This window comes from Oreochromis niloticus, linkage group LG16 (assembly GCF_001858045.2).
Source record: "Oreochromis niloticus isolate F11D_XX linkage group LG16, O_niloticus_UMD_NMBU, whole genome shotgun sequence".
In the NCBI taxonomy this organism is placed as follows: domain Eukaryota; kingdom Metazoa; phylum Chordata; class Actinopteri; order Cichliformes; family Cichlidae; genus Oreochromis; species Oreochromis niloticus.
The window spans coordinates 32,403,275-32,417,376 of record NC_031987.2 but is presented as its reverse complement, the minus strand read 5'-3'; the positions used below and the strand labels follow the sequence as shown (position 1 = coordinate 32,417,376).

Below are 14,102 nucleotides of genomic sequence, written 5' to 3'. Positions count from 1 at the left end.
CCCTACGCTACCTTTGGATGCACCGACTACAGAGGCCTGGGTAGCTACGGGTTCTTCAAGGGTGCGAAGCCGAGTCTCCAATACAGTGATCCTGGCCGCCAGAGCTCGAATAGCATAGTGGTTACATTATTTGTTTCAGACAGAGCCACAGTCAGATTAATATATCTCCATCAAGTTGTTTGTGGAAAAGAATTAGATAATGCATTAATTCCTGTCTCACTTCTTAAACATCTGTGATGTTCAGGAAACTCGATGGCTCCTGGAAACGCTGCTGCAATTTTAATTTTAGTCAACTTGCGAGGCATCAAGGCTCTACGCTCAAAACACTACAGCAACAGAGATGGAGAGAGATGGTGTCCTTCAGCACTCCAGCAGTGAGCAGTCAGCCAACACGCAGGCCTGTCAGGGAGACATCCAACCAAGCCTTCCCCTGAGCCCGATCCTGAAAACCTGCGTGTGTGTCTGTGTGTGTGTGTGTCTGCGTGTGTGTGTGTGTGTGTGTGTGTTTGTTTTCATTCACTGCTAATCCTATACCCCACTCCCCAGCCTGACTGGCATGTCTACCACAGAGTGCATGTTTTGCCTTCTGGTCTGTTACACAGTAATGCCGTAAGCTAATTGCTGATGGTTTGCTAGGGAAAATTGATATTACAGCCTGAGCCTAATGTGTTTAACTTGATTGAGATTAACGTCCCCTTTGCTGATTCTTTATACGTGATGAAGCAGCGTCTGGCAGCCGCCTCAGCAACTACAACCTGAATTACAACTCATGAATGAGCCTGAATGATGAGGGAGGAACAGTTAGACTTTCAAGTTTTGCTGTGTATTAAGGTAGAGCAGGGCGATATGGCCAAAAACATATATCACGATATATATTTGAAAATTAACGATAACGATATAACTGACGATATAATTTCTCCGAGACAAAATACAACTCCACAACTTTACTAGCGCAAAAAACCACATCCATTTATTTTCACTTAAACAAGCAGCTGTTTTTTATGTGCATTAAAGCTATATAAAAATGTAACAGTGCAAATGCAAATTCCTTGCTGAAAGTTTAACCAAAAGGCATTTCCAGTAGAAATGGGCTGACATATCCTGAGCATAACCATGTATAATATCCACTGAAGTTAAAAAAAGGTGCTTTGCAACATTAAACTGCAGTGTGCCAAATAAAAAAGTCAAATATGTATTTTTCGGACCATAAGGTGCAGTCAGATAAATCAAACTTTATTCAACTCATTCTTCTTGCTTCCTCCACTTCTGTACCATTGATTCATTAATGCTGTTTTCTATCACAGCTGCTCTATTCCCATGTTGTTGCAGTATATTAATGACTAACCTGGTATTGTGGATGGATTATCTCAGTTGTTCTCCTGACTGAAGTTTGGTCCGTTTACAGCATCCTGCCATGCGATTGCATTTGTCCCTAACCATCAGGAACCCTCACGTTAACTTTTATCGAGTGGAAAAAAGTTAGCGTTCATCCTCCAGCTTCACTGTGTTTATGTTATGCTAACATAGCTGTGTCGCTAGCGATCGCGTAGCACATCATTACATACCAGCTAGCCCAACTTCACTAACCCTACAAACGTCACTGCTGTTTAGTTTCCTGTCTTCATTTATGTTGGAAGTGACAGCAGAGCTGTACGTCTTAATTTCAGAAACGTCAGAAATCTCTCAGTCAGAACATGCTATATCATGCTTAGGTAACTAGCGAAACTAACAAGCTAACTACCGCTAACTTCCTGCTAACGTCTAACTCCGTTAAATGTAATAAGTTCTGTTTTCATGGATGCCTGGATGTTAAACTTCATAGTTACACCTGGTAAAGCAGCAATGCTGATCGTTTTATTAGAGATAAAAGAATTTAGACAGTTTTCAACTCGCAGTGATGCTGTGTGTTCGTTTGACTTTGGGACCTGAAGCTACTCCCAGATTTACGAGCACCTTAGTCCGACAAATACGGCAATAACGACGGCCCACTTGCATGTTCTACCAAAAAAAAGTGCTTTGTTGTGTATCTGACGGACAAACACCAAACCAGTTCCACATCACTGAAGTTGCAGCATTTTTACAAACCAATTCTGGTTCATCCGTTTCACTCAACTATCCGCTTTCCCCCTTCTCATTCTCCGTTGCCGCCATGCTTTTTCGGCCATGTGCGTATGAAAACAAAGGCACTGCGCATGCGTGTTTTACCCATATTCTATCGCGATATTTCATTTTCTTATCGTTGCCTAACATTGTACCGGTATTACAGTGAACGGTATAATATGGCCCAGCCCTATATTCAGGCGTCTTTCTGCTGATGTTTTTTTCAAAGATACTCTGGTCTTCACCCAATTTTGTTTCTTAATTTGTATTAGCTAGAAAAAAATTAAAGCGAATGAACTAACAAGCCAGTTTGTGCATTTTAAACCAACTCACATTGCTCTTACTCCACTCTTCTCTGTGCCCCTCCACCCTTAAAAAGCAACAGAGGGCTTTTCTCTGAGGCCCTACACATACAATTATTTGCTTATTAAACTGGAGAAGGAGGACAAGCTATTTCTGGCAACAAGGGTCAAGAGGTGACTGGCTGCTGGAAGGTTTTCAGGGTTTGGATGGACGTGAAACTCTCCCAGATAGATTATGAGGGGAAAAGATGAACAACAGCGGTTCAGAGGTAACAGACATACACTTGTGTCGATCATGACTCCAAACATTTGATCACCAGAGATCAGCAACTACAACACTTGTTGTAGTTGCTTAATAAAAATGTTGTTGCAAATGTGCATGAGTTCTTGTGGTCTGCTAATAAGGTTGCCGTTCTTTGAGAACAGGTTCAGTACTGACACATTACCAGTAACTGCGACACAGACTAGAATAACAAGATTTTTTTTGACTGGATAAAAGTTTGACCAAAAAACTCCAAAATAAACATTTGTCCAGTGACTTGTTTTGCAGGTCATACCTGTCACCATCTCCCCTCACTCCCTGTCTGTACTCAGTGTTCTCACACCTAGAGTGACGCTACAAACGCCTCCGGTGCAGCCGAATATTGTTTGGCACCCATGGGCATTACTTTATATTCTAGTGGAGACAGCAAATTTCTTAAACATATTAAATATGTAAGGTATGGAAAAAGGTGACAAATTTAATGACAGTGTTACGATACTAATTTTTCCATGTACATATACGTTTATATAAGAGCCATTTGATGAATTCAGTTACCTTTAAAGCTGATTAGAGGAGAACAAACTGATATAATGATCTCTGCCGTTAGCTACATTAAAGGTCTTGAGCTAAAAGGTGCAAATGCAGCATCAGTGCAAGAGTTTGGACAAGGACTGACTTAGCTGTCTGTGTGTGTGTGTGTGTGTGTGTGTTTTGATGGAGTGTTCTGCAATAACAGGGGTGTGTGTGTGTGTGTGTGTGTGTGTGTGTGTGTGTGTGTGTTTTGATGGAGTGTTCTGCAATAACAGGGGTGTGTGTGTGTGTGTGTGTGTGTGTGTGTGTGTGCCCACAGACATGTAACTTGTGTGGGTGTTGCAGGCACGTGAGCATTTGTTGTCATAGTAATGTGAGATGTGAAGGAAGCAGCCGCGTCCTTTCACTTCACTTTCACTGAAGGTAAAGGGTAACATCTTTCAAGTAAAAAGCTCTGTTGGTTTCATCTCAAGAGATCACAGTTTGTGTGTGTAGACAGAGGAAAAAACGTCTCCTTCACTTTGAACACTATGTCCCTCCTGCTTTGTTTTTATAAATTAAAAGTGCAATCCTCTGACCATGGCTGGACAAGTCTAACAACCTTAACTCTGACAACATCCTGGACCTATTACAGACGATAAATTGATAGAGAAAACAGCGACTGCAGAAAGGAGTGAACCATCAAATAATTTAGGAGTCTTTCTACACTCTGGAGACCAGAGGACCAACCCTACACCCGGCAATCATACTAGAAAATGATGCATAAATCCAGACTTTATCAGTTTTTACATCTCTTTGTATGTTTGAGTCTCTCTGTGGTAGTTTTGAGGTCAGCTTTAGTGTCTCTGTGGCTGTTTTGTTCATCTTCTTTTAAACTTTGACGAACTTTTAACTTTAAAAAAACAGAGCAGTCATTTCAAATTTCTTAAGAGGCTTTAGTTAATGTGGTTGCTGTTGGGGATGATTTCCAAAGATGTAACACAACAACTAATTAATGCACAATAACTGTCCTTGTCCATACAGTTATATCCACATATTTCTACATGGTTTCTCTACACCAAAAGGTGAGACTATAGCTTTGATATTAACAACCTTTCTTATTATCAGAGGATGTGAAAGGTCTTTTCCTCCCAAACACAGGTTAGCAATGAGCAGTGCATCACAGTCACTTTATGAATCGGGGAAAGTTGGGGTTTTTCGGTGGATTACGATCCGATTTGGTTTCAATCGTTAGCAGTAATTGACATCCTGACACATTTCCATTAATTACGGTGGCTGTCACCGACATCACGCTTCTCCTCCGTCCATCTTTTTATCTACTTCCTCTGCCGGCAGCTGTCAAAGGACTCTGTGTTCAGCTGGGTCACCCAGATGGGGCTGACTCTCTCTGCCTGTGTACACCCCTGATGAGGGCCAGAATCGTCACCATCCCATGTGACTTGACTGCTGACATGAAATATGGGAGTGACCTGATAGCATCAGATGGGAAGTGGACTCAGAAGGTCATAAACCTCAGTGTTTGGCTCTAATGTGAATGAAGGACTACAGCACAAACATCACAATATAAGAACTGGGAGCAAAATTTTGTCTTCACAAACTGAGAGCAGTCACAGTTACAGAAAAAACTAATAACTAATGTATTACACTGTCTGAGATACAAATAAAGATGTTGATTCAGGGGTGTCGAGTAATGTGCATATATACCTCCAAATCCACATTTAGTCCACATTTAGCCCTAGCACTGAAAAAAGGGGGGTTTACTTGAGACACAACACTGGAGAGTAAGACAGGAACCCTGGGAAAGAACAGACAGAAGTAACTGACCCCAAGGCAGATTTGAACCCAGGCCTCACAATAGCAATAGCTTCACAGTATATGAGTCACCTGCCCACCCAGGTGAGCTACACCAGTGATACGGAAACTATGAAATTTTAGTGACGATTGATCTCATTTATTCATTTCTTACATTGTGAATTTTTCATACAGGCAGGAGAAGAAGCTTAACCCTCGTAATGTCCTCCTGATTGCCACACTCCTTTTGTCCTCTGGGGTAAAAAATGACCCCAGGACAACAGGAGAGTTAAAATTGTACTTAAGTAGCTCGGTACCTGGAGTTTGAGCACTTATTAACATACACTGCTGCTACAAGTCAGGTGACATGTGAGCCGAGGTGGAGAGGATCCTGCTGAGCAGATATGTTAGACATCCCTCGAACACGATCCTCCTCACTCTGCTCCTTGTGAAAGTTTAGTGACCTGCAATCCGAGCACAGGTGAGGCTGGAGCAGCATGTCAGAGGTCAGGGGGCCAGCAGGTGAGGGGTCGTTCCAGCGTAAGCCGCAGTGAGATTGAGTTGAACCAGGTAACATTTATTTACTGTGTGAGCCAGGATGGAAGTATGCGTAGTGCAGGGAAGCACAGTGAAGATGATCTTATCAGAGCATTTCATCCATAAACAACTCTCATTCTTCTACCCTTGCTGTGCACGATCCTCTCCCTGCAGCTGGCTCAGAACTGTGCATACTTTGCTCAGCTCATCTGTTTGTTCAAATGATAAAGACGCAAACTGTGGACGTTTACGTGATGCACATGTTACCTAAAAGATAAAATACACTATAGGCATTATAAGCTGGAAGTGTGCCATGACATGCGTGGGTGCTGGCATGCATCCGCGCCATTTAAATTCTTGGATAGCACTGGGAAGGTGCAGTGGTCCGTGAACCCTGGCGTCACAGGGACTGGAAAGTCAAAACATTTAAAAGCAAGCTGTGAAATTTTATTCCCAAAATGTTTCGTCCCTGCAGCTTCACAGGCTTCCTCCTGAGGAGGCGTGTCACTTGTTGAGCCATTTCCCAACCCTGAATGAATCAAAGTGGATCCAACGGATCCAGTCAGGGATTGGCGTTCGGGCTCATGTTCTCATGACTTAACGGGAAAACTGACCCAGAACAACAAGTAATAAATGAATAAATAAACAGTGTGGCAGGCTGGGTTGGGGTTACACTACCTTAATGATGCTGCTCCGGCGAGGTGCCGCCTTCACCGACTCCAGCAGGATGGTATCAGTGTCCTGGCCGCCGCCGCCGCCGGGGAGGATGACACCGCTGCGCCGACCGCGGGGCGCTCTCTGTGGAATATAGTCGGGCGCTTCGTCGCTGCACAGCCCATCTCCACATCCATCACGCTCAGACATGTCGACGAGGATACGGAGGAGTTGATTTAAAAGTAACTTGAGAGGAAAAATTAATCAACTCGTCGGATCTGACCCGAATAAAGTTTGCCTCTGCTGAGCCTGGATGCCATTTAAAGATGAATCGAGTCCTGTCTTCACCCGAGCACCGACAGCAGCAGCAGCTCTGTCCGCCTGGAGGAAACTAAGCACCCCGGTTTCCTTGATTGTGAGCAGACTCTCTCAGTCGCTAAGCACAAATCCGCGCTGACTTCAGGCTGTTAGTCGGAGCTGATCTCCACAGTCCATGCCCGCTCCAATCAGAGCATCATATGCGCGCGCAGACACACTTGGATGAAAGCTGAACTGATGCGTCCCCCGAAGACGCGCAACAAGTCCTCTCCGTCTCCCGTCCGCCTCCTCTGCTGCTCGAACAGCGGGACTACATGGGAGCGCGCGTAAAGCTTGAGGGAGCGCCTTTCCTTTCTTCCTTTCTTTCTTTCTGCTACTGGAGAGAAAATGTTGGAGGACACTTCAGAGTAGAGCCTGCGTGGCTGCGCTGCTCCCCTGCCTTCCTCCCACAGCTCGAGGACGTCAAAGTGCGGAGAGGAGCGAACCTGAGCCTCCTCGCGGTGCGTCGCTCTCACTGAAACAGCCGCTCCGGCTGTGCTGACTGCACTCAGGCCAACAACAGCCCACTTTTGACGAGGACGCGGAACACAACTGACAGTCGCGCCGCCTCTTGCCCGCGAACCCCTCCCTTCACCGCTTCTACCCAGCTCCTCCCACACGCCGGCCAAAAAGCACGAATGACGCGCGGAGCAGCCAGTGCGCGGGGCGGCTGGGGAGATCCGAGCCACTCAGAGCCTCCGATAGGTGGACGACCGAGTTCACGGGACCGAGAGAGACTCCTAACACTTGGTGGGGAGGAGCTGACAGGACATTATGTGGGATAATGTATTGTTTGTATTTCCCAGCTGAGCCTATATTTAAACCATTTTATCCGCACAGAGTTAGCAAATCGTGTCCGATGTGCTGAAATGGATCATATATTTGATTCTAATTAAGCTCAGCTTTCTGGATTAGAGGAGGAACAGATGTTACGCATTCAGTTTAGGCAGGTTTTCAGTGTAAATGAATGAATACTTTTTTAAAAATGTTGTTTTTGGTGTTTTTCTTTGATTGACATCAAAACTAGATGCAAGCAGAGCAAAAGACAAATGATGTGCTGACTCTGACTATAGTCTGATGTTTTCAGGACCCAAAATTTATAAATAAACTGGCCAAACAATAACAATGAATAACAAAAGTAAAATTTAGGTTCAGGTCTCATATGATGGAAAAATAGCTTTTATACCTAATGCTGTTAGACACCACAGGCTACACATATAACTCCCAAATACTGTAGAACATGGCCTGAAAACCAGATAATGAAACTAAAATAAAAACATTTCCAGTGAGCCTCTGCACAGAATCTGATCTTCTTTTTTTAGTGTAAAACATATTTTTGACCCACTGAGAGGAATGCGGGGAAACGGGAATTTCCCATCCAAACAAACCATTTCATCAAACTATCCAGGACCAACCCGTCTTCTGGGTTTCATGGTCAGGCAACTGAGAACTGAGACAGAACTGAGCTTCAAGCCTGACCTATGACCTCTGACCTTTTATCATAGTCCAGTGGATGCTGATTTAGAGTGACAGGCAACCAGTAATGACTAGTGCACAGGTGCAATAAAAGTGTGTTACATTATTCATTCATTACAGCAGCAGCCTCTTCCAGCGAGGTCAGAGGTCAGGGTCAAAGAGGCAGCAACAGGGATTTACTGCTCGCTCAGTGACGTATAAACAGGGTGAACTGATGCAGACAGATGCCACAAAGTATCCGCAAAGATGGATGCAAAACACCCATCCATTAATTGTCTCGGGCGAGGTAAACCCTGGACAGCTGACAGTCTAACACGCACGTCCTTGGACTGTGGAAGGAAGCCGGAACCCCAGCCAACCACATTATTCAAAGCAGGTGACAGGTGCTGACCACCTCACCACTCTGCGCCTGGATGTGAACCATGTATTTTCCTGAAGCCAATTAACTCCAGTCTCTCATTTATAAAAGTATTTGAACGCTTTGCTGTTTCGTTAGGCTGAGGTCAGATGCATCCCTTGATAATCCTTGAGATGTTTCTAGAACTTGACCTGAGCTGCCACAAACTGAAAGTAATTTAGATACTACAGACAGAAATCATCAAGCTTAAAGAAAGGGTAGAATTTATCTGGGAGAAAAATTATTTTTTAAAAACATAAATAAAGTATTTAGAACGCAGGGGTTTTTTAAAGGGTGGGTGGGTGGGTGGGTGTGTGTGTGGGGGGGGGGGGTGGTTCCCTCCATGCAACAGCTGTTAAGACATTTAATTAACCACCAAGTACAAACCTTTAGGAGGCCATGAAAGAACAGTTAGGAGTTCAACAAGTCTTCATTTCATTAAAAACAAATGCTCTAAGGTATGATCGGTGTCCTCTGGGGAACAAGAATATCTGAGACATCTCAGGGCTGTCACTGCCTCAGCTGTTAAGACATTTTATTAATAACCTAACATAAACCACCAAGAGGTGCTGAAGAAAAGTCAGGAGATCATCAGAGTCCATAGGATTCATCCTCTGGGGAACGTGGCTATCTTGTCCTTAAAAGCAGCACTGCTAAGCAAAAAGATTATCATCGTATATAAAAGGTGTTTGCTCTTCGTTTCCTCTTTTACCTACCACATGGAAAATCCCTGGTTCAATCCTGGTAGGAGACACAGATCCCTCTGGAGTTGTGGCAGGAAGACCATCTGGTGTAAAAAAAAAAAATCTGCTGGTTCAAACATGTGAAGCTACCTGCTGTGGTGACCGAGTGTGAGTAAGGGAGCAGCTGAAAGTCACTTATGGGATTCATCCTCTGGGAATCATGGATATATGTGTTAAATGTCATGGCGGTCAACTCTAAATACTTTCCAGTCGCATTTCAAAAATTATTTTTAATTCGAACTCATCATGAAGTCCCAACAGTCTTATTCTAGGAGCCTAAAAATCCCAGTTTAAAACATAAATAATGTGAAATTAGATCGAGTTTAAATCCATTTGAACGAACAGGTGTGACTGTGAGCCTCTGCCATTATACATCAACAATATTCCTGTTTAAGCAGATCCTGCAGAGAGAACATACTTACAACGCTGATGTGAAATAATATACCTTTGTGCCACAAAGCCAACATGAAAGAGTCCTAAATCCCAGCTGGACTTCAGCACCCTTCTCCTGTAGTGGAAACACTTTGAAGCTGGTCGAGATTTGGCTTAAACTCACTGAAACCCCTGAATTATTATTTGAAGGTGTTCCCAACTGAGTAGATATGAATGTGTGTGTGTGTGGCTGGACCTTTAGCCACACAGCTGTGGAATTTGGTCAGTGGGTGAGGCCTATTAGTGCATAAAGCTGGCCAGTGGCACCTCACTGCTAGTAAGTATGCAAGCTGGTTTGTTCGGAGAAAGAAGGAATTCATTTGTTTATATTTTCTCATAAAAGGAGAGGAGGCACAGATTGTTGCATTATAGTGTCCAGGTTTCATGAACACTAAGTCCATCCCAAGGAAGCTCATGACTTTTAAAGAAAACACTATTAAAAATATATATATATGTAAATATGTTATATTCTCAAATTACACATAAAACTGCCACTTTGTATTCATTTTCATCATGAACAGCAATGTAAAAGTATATCACATGAAAAGAGTACACCCTGACATTTACCACACCTTCAAATCTGTAATAGTAATATAATGTGCATGAGATTAAGTATATTAGGCCTATTAGGCCTATTTAAACTATGAATTCTCCAACATATCAGAGGCCGCCTGAACATAATGTGACACTAGCTGTCTGAAAATTGCAGATTCCAAAGTAGACGTTTGATCCAGATAATGATCTTAAGCTGACCAGCAAATCCACCAAGGAATGGCTCAGAAAGAATAAGTGGAGGCTTAATGAATGGCCTCGATTTTAATACTGCTGAAATGTCACGGGTGACTTTAAATAGCCAGTATTTTGACAGGAGCCTATCATATATCTTGCAGCTGAAGTAATTTTACATGGACAGCAGTGATGCTATGGGTGAGCTCTGGGGATCCAGGGCCATCGAAAAGTTAGCTGAATTCATACAATCATATTTTTAAAAACATAAATAAAATTATGTCAGACACGTTGGTAATGAAAGTGTCAAAGATCCACATTTTAAATTTTAAGTTTAAATGAGTTTAAGTAACACAGACACTTGCTCACAGTGCACTTCAAGGAGCACAGATGATGATTTTCATGCCACGTGGGTTCGTCACCCCCGTCCACTCCTTTTGGATGGCAGTAACTGAGAGATTATCCACTACTGTGAGCCGTGGAAACCCTCTATCTCTATCACGCTGCTTGCTTGATATTATTCCAGAACTTAACATAATCCAAGGAAAACTCAGGAACCTGCTCCCTGTCTCGCTAACAGCTGCCAAAAACAACTATACTTTGAATTTGGAAATCAATGGCATCACTACATATAATCCACTGGATTAATCTTCCCACAGAACAGCAGTGAGAACAGCTTCCTACCATGCAAACACTACACCTGGAATCCAGTCCTGACTCTTCTTGGTTTGGTTCAGATAGCTGGGGCTACAGCCACACATAGCACTGGGACATACTGTGGTATGCCCTAGATCAGCATCCTCCTCGGCCTTTGGGGGCAACCAGAGCAGCTAATCTTGTCTGGATAAGAGGAATGTTACACCATATACCCATTAATTTATTTAAAAGAATAATTTACTGACCACAGAACGACAGAAAAACACTCCTGACCAAGACTGACCCCCTCTGAACCACCATGGGTTGCATCTGAGGTCTTGACATAGTTTCCCAGCTGTCACCACAGTACCTCCCTTTATTATCATTTCAAATTCTAGTTTCTGTTTAATAATTATGATTCTGTTGTGTTTTTGGTAGTGTTTGCATGTGTTTCTTCATTCTGTCTATGAGCACGATAGCTTGAAAAACTTTGAATGCATGCTGATAGAATGTGTTAGAGTTGCAGAGCGGGCTCATGTTAACATTAAAATCTGGCTTACAGCCACCGAGGCCTTCAAGGTCAACTTCATGATTTATTGGTCCAAAACTGACAAAACACTTTGAAACTTAGAAACTATAATTCTATGACACTATAAAGTGCAGAGTGTATTGTCTATATAATGTCTGTAAAATACTGTATAAGGGGGCGTCGGTTTAGCTCAGCAGGATGAGCGGGCAACCACAGGCCTTAAGGACCACGAGCAGTAGGCCCAGGTTTGAGTCCAACCAACGGCCCTTTGCTGCATGTCTTCCCCTCTCTCGCCCCGCTTTACTATCTTTATCAAAACCAACATGGATAGTGCTGTCATGTTTGACCTTTGACCTCTCCTTAAAGGGTAACAGGAAATGCTGTATGGGGATTTTATTGTGACTTTGTTTTGTACATTACTGTAACAGGTAATAACTGTTAATTTATCAGTTAAATAGATGTACAATAATCCTGAAGATTAAAAACTTCTCTCGATATTTATTGTTTCCCTTTTATTTTTGATTTAACGGTTCTCATTATTTGTTGCTGCTGTTGGCTGTTTATTTAGTTATTTATTATATCTTTTCTCAATAATATCCCTTTAAACTGAAAAGACCTTCAGGTATCTGCATAATGCACACACACCACACAACATTTTCATACACAGACACAAATTTTAATGAAATATATGCAAATGCTTTTTCTCTTTTCTTTCTTTTTCAAGTGAATGTGTTGAAAATGTGTTGCACTCACGCTCAGTGCCTCCAGGTGTGCCAGTGCTGCTGATTTCATGAATCCACCTGTGCACCGTGAGAAAATCTCTTTCCTGCTTTGTGCACGTTTATATCAAAGAGATGAATCCTACATTGTGTAATTGTGGCTACGTTTGTCTACGAGCGCAACACATACATGTGGTTATAATCATGCATAGTGATTCAAGTTATGGTTAAAGTCAGCTGTCTTCCCTTGAATTTGTTGTGTAGCAGGTGGCAGTTATGCAAACCACATCATTCTGTTTCTGCTGAATAAAGGTGGCCACACCAGCTCGAAAGCTGTTCCCGTAAAGCAGTGTTATATACTGCAGAAAATATTATGGATATTTTAGTTCAATAAACCTCACACACTGTTCCTCCGGATACAGTTTTAAACATTGTATATATTTTTCTTTTTACCACATTCCTTTGGATGTACATTTCTATTTACACGGTGTGTGTTTAATATGCACAGCAGCACGTGCTGCAGGGCTTTTCAGGTGGGCGGAGGTGTAATCACCGTTGCTTGTTTTTAGACATGTAATAAATAGAGTGGTACTTATTGTTCTGGTTATGAAGCTTGTCTCCATGATAACCAGGAACATGGAGAAGCTTGTTTTACTGTTACAGGAGTTTAAATGTATTTTAGTACAAAATCATTCAAAGGAAAATCTCTTCTGTAGTTTTAAACAATTCCATCCTATTTCATCTGTTCGAGGCTATGTTTATATCAACAAAAATAAATGAAAGGAACAGCTTGACATTTCTGTATCATATTCTGCTATATAAATAGTATATTGTGGAGCCAAAATGCAGGACGCTGGAGACTGGAGGTCAAGGAGGCAGCAGGCAGCGATGAAGGAGATGGGGCACGTCATGATTCTCCTCTGGAGGCTCGCAACCAGCGAGGAAGACCGTCAAGTGGCTTGGCTGAGGACTGACTTTGACCAAGCCAGCAGCAGAGGTGGAGACCCCCTAAGGCTCATGTGACATGTACATATACAAGTTTTACAGAAGCTCCTGGAACAGTTGGCGCAGGATACTCAGAGGCTAAAGTACTCGCAAAACACAGAGCAGACGACACAACAAAGGACAGACACAAACTGAGGGTTTAAATACACAAAGGCTGATCCAGTGAATGTGGAACAGGTGAGTTAAAAAACAGGTGTAACCAATCATGGGATACAAGATAAAGGAAGTAAAAGTCAAAGCAAGACACGAGCAAAAGATTATCAATATCCAACAGGAACAAGAACAGAAATGGAGACTTAACGAGAAATAAAAGGAAAGCAATATAAACAAAACTGTACTCAGGAACTAAGAGCTTCAGACTGAAGGCACTCAGGAAATACATGAAGAAAATATAGTAACAGAAAGCAAACAGAAGATATTCAAATAAACACAAACTATAAAGTTTAACTATAACGCCCTGGGTCAAAGAGACAGGAACATGAAAGAGCATGAAGAACTTTATGATAGTGGGAAAAGAACAAGAGAAAGCAGAGAGGAATCTTTTGCTTTTAGTTATTTACACTGCTGTAATTATCTCACTATTTATTCCTCAATATTCAGAGCAAGCACTGGCACATAAAGGACGTAGAAACACACAAAGTAAAACACACAAATCTGCGTTTTTGTTACTGCTAAGTTGGATTTTTCTGGTACCTTGCAGAATATTTTAATAGTCTCTGTCTTTTTAAAGGGAACAGGAAGAAAACAGAATCAGCTCTGAAAATGTGAATCCGACGTCTTTAGATGGTGATGAAGGTCAGCCACCTCGTCTGAGCCACAGGCACGATGCAGTAGCTGTGATTCATTCATCAGCTGTTTGGGAGCAGTGGCAGGAATCCTACAAACTTTTCCTAATACGGATGCTG

At 42.5% G+C, this 14,102-nt stretch overlaps 1 protein-coding gene across 1 annotated transcript in view; it reads right to left on the bottom strand.

Annotated features, from left to right (window-relative positions):
* The window catches only part of plcl1 (phospholipase C like 1), a 123,990-nt gene extending 116,604 nt beyond the window's left edge, over positions 1 to 7,386 (bottom strand). The window contains exon 1 of the mRNA XM_005475170.3: positions 6,202 to 7,386. Within this exon, the coding sequence (XP_005475227.1) occupies positions 6,202 to 6,387 (186 nt within the window). The 5' untranslated portion in view covers positions 6,388 to 7,386. The remainder of the gene's footprint in view (positions 1 to 6,201) is intronic.
* Positions 7,387 to 14,102: the final 6,716 nt, after the last annotated feature.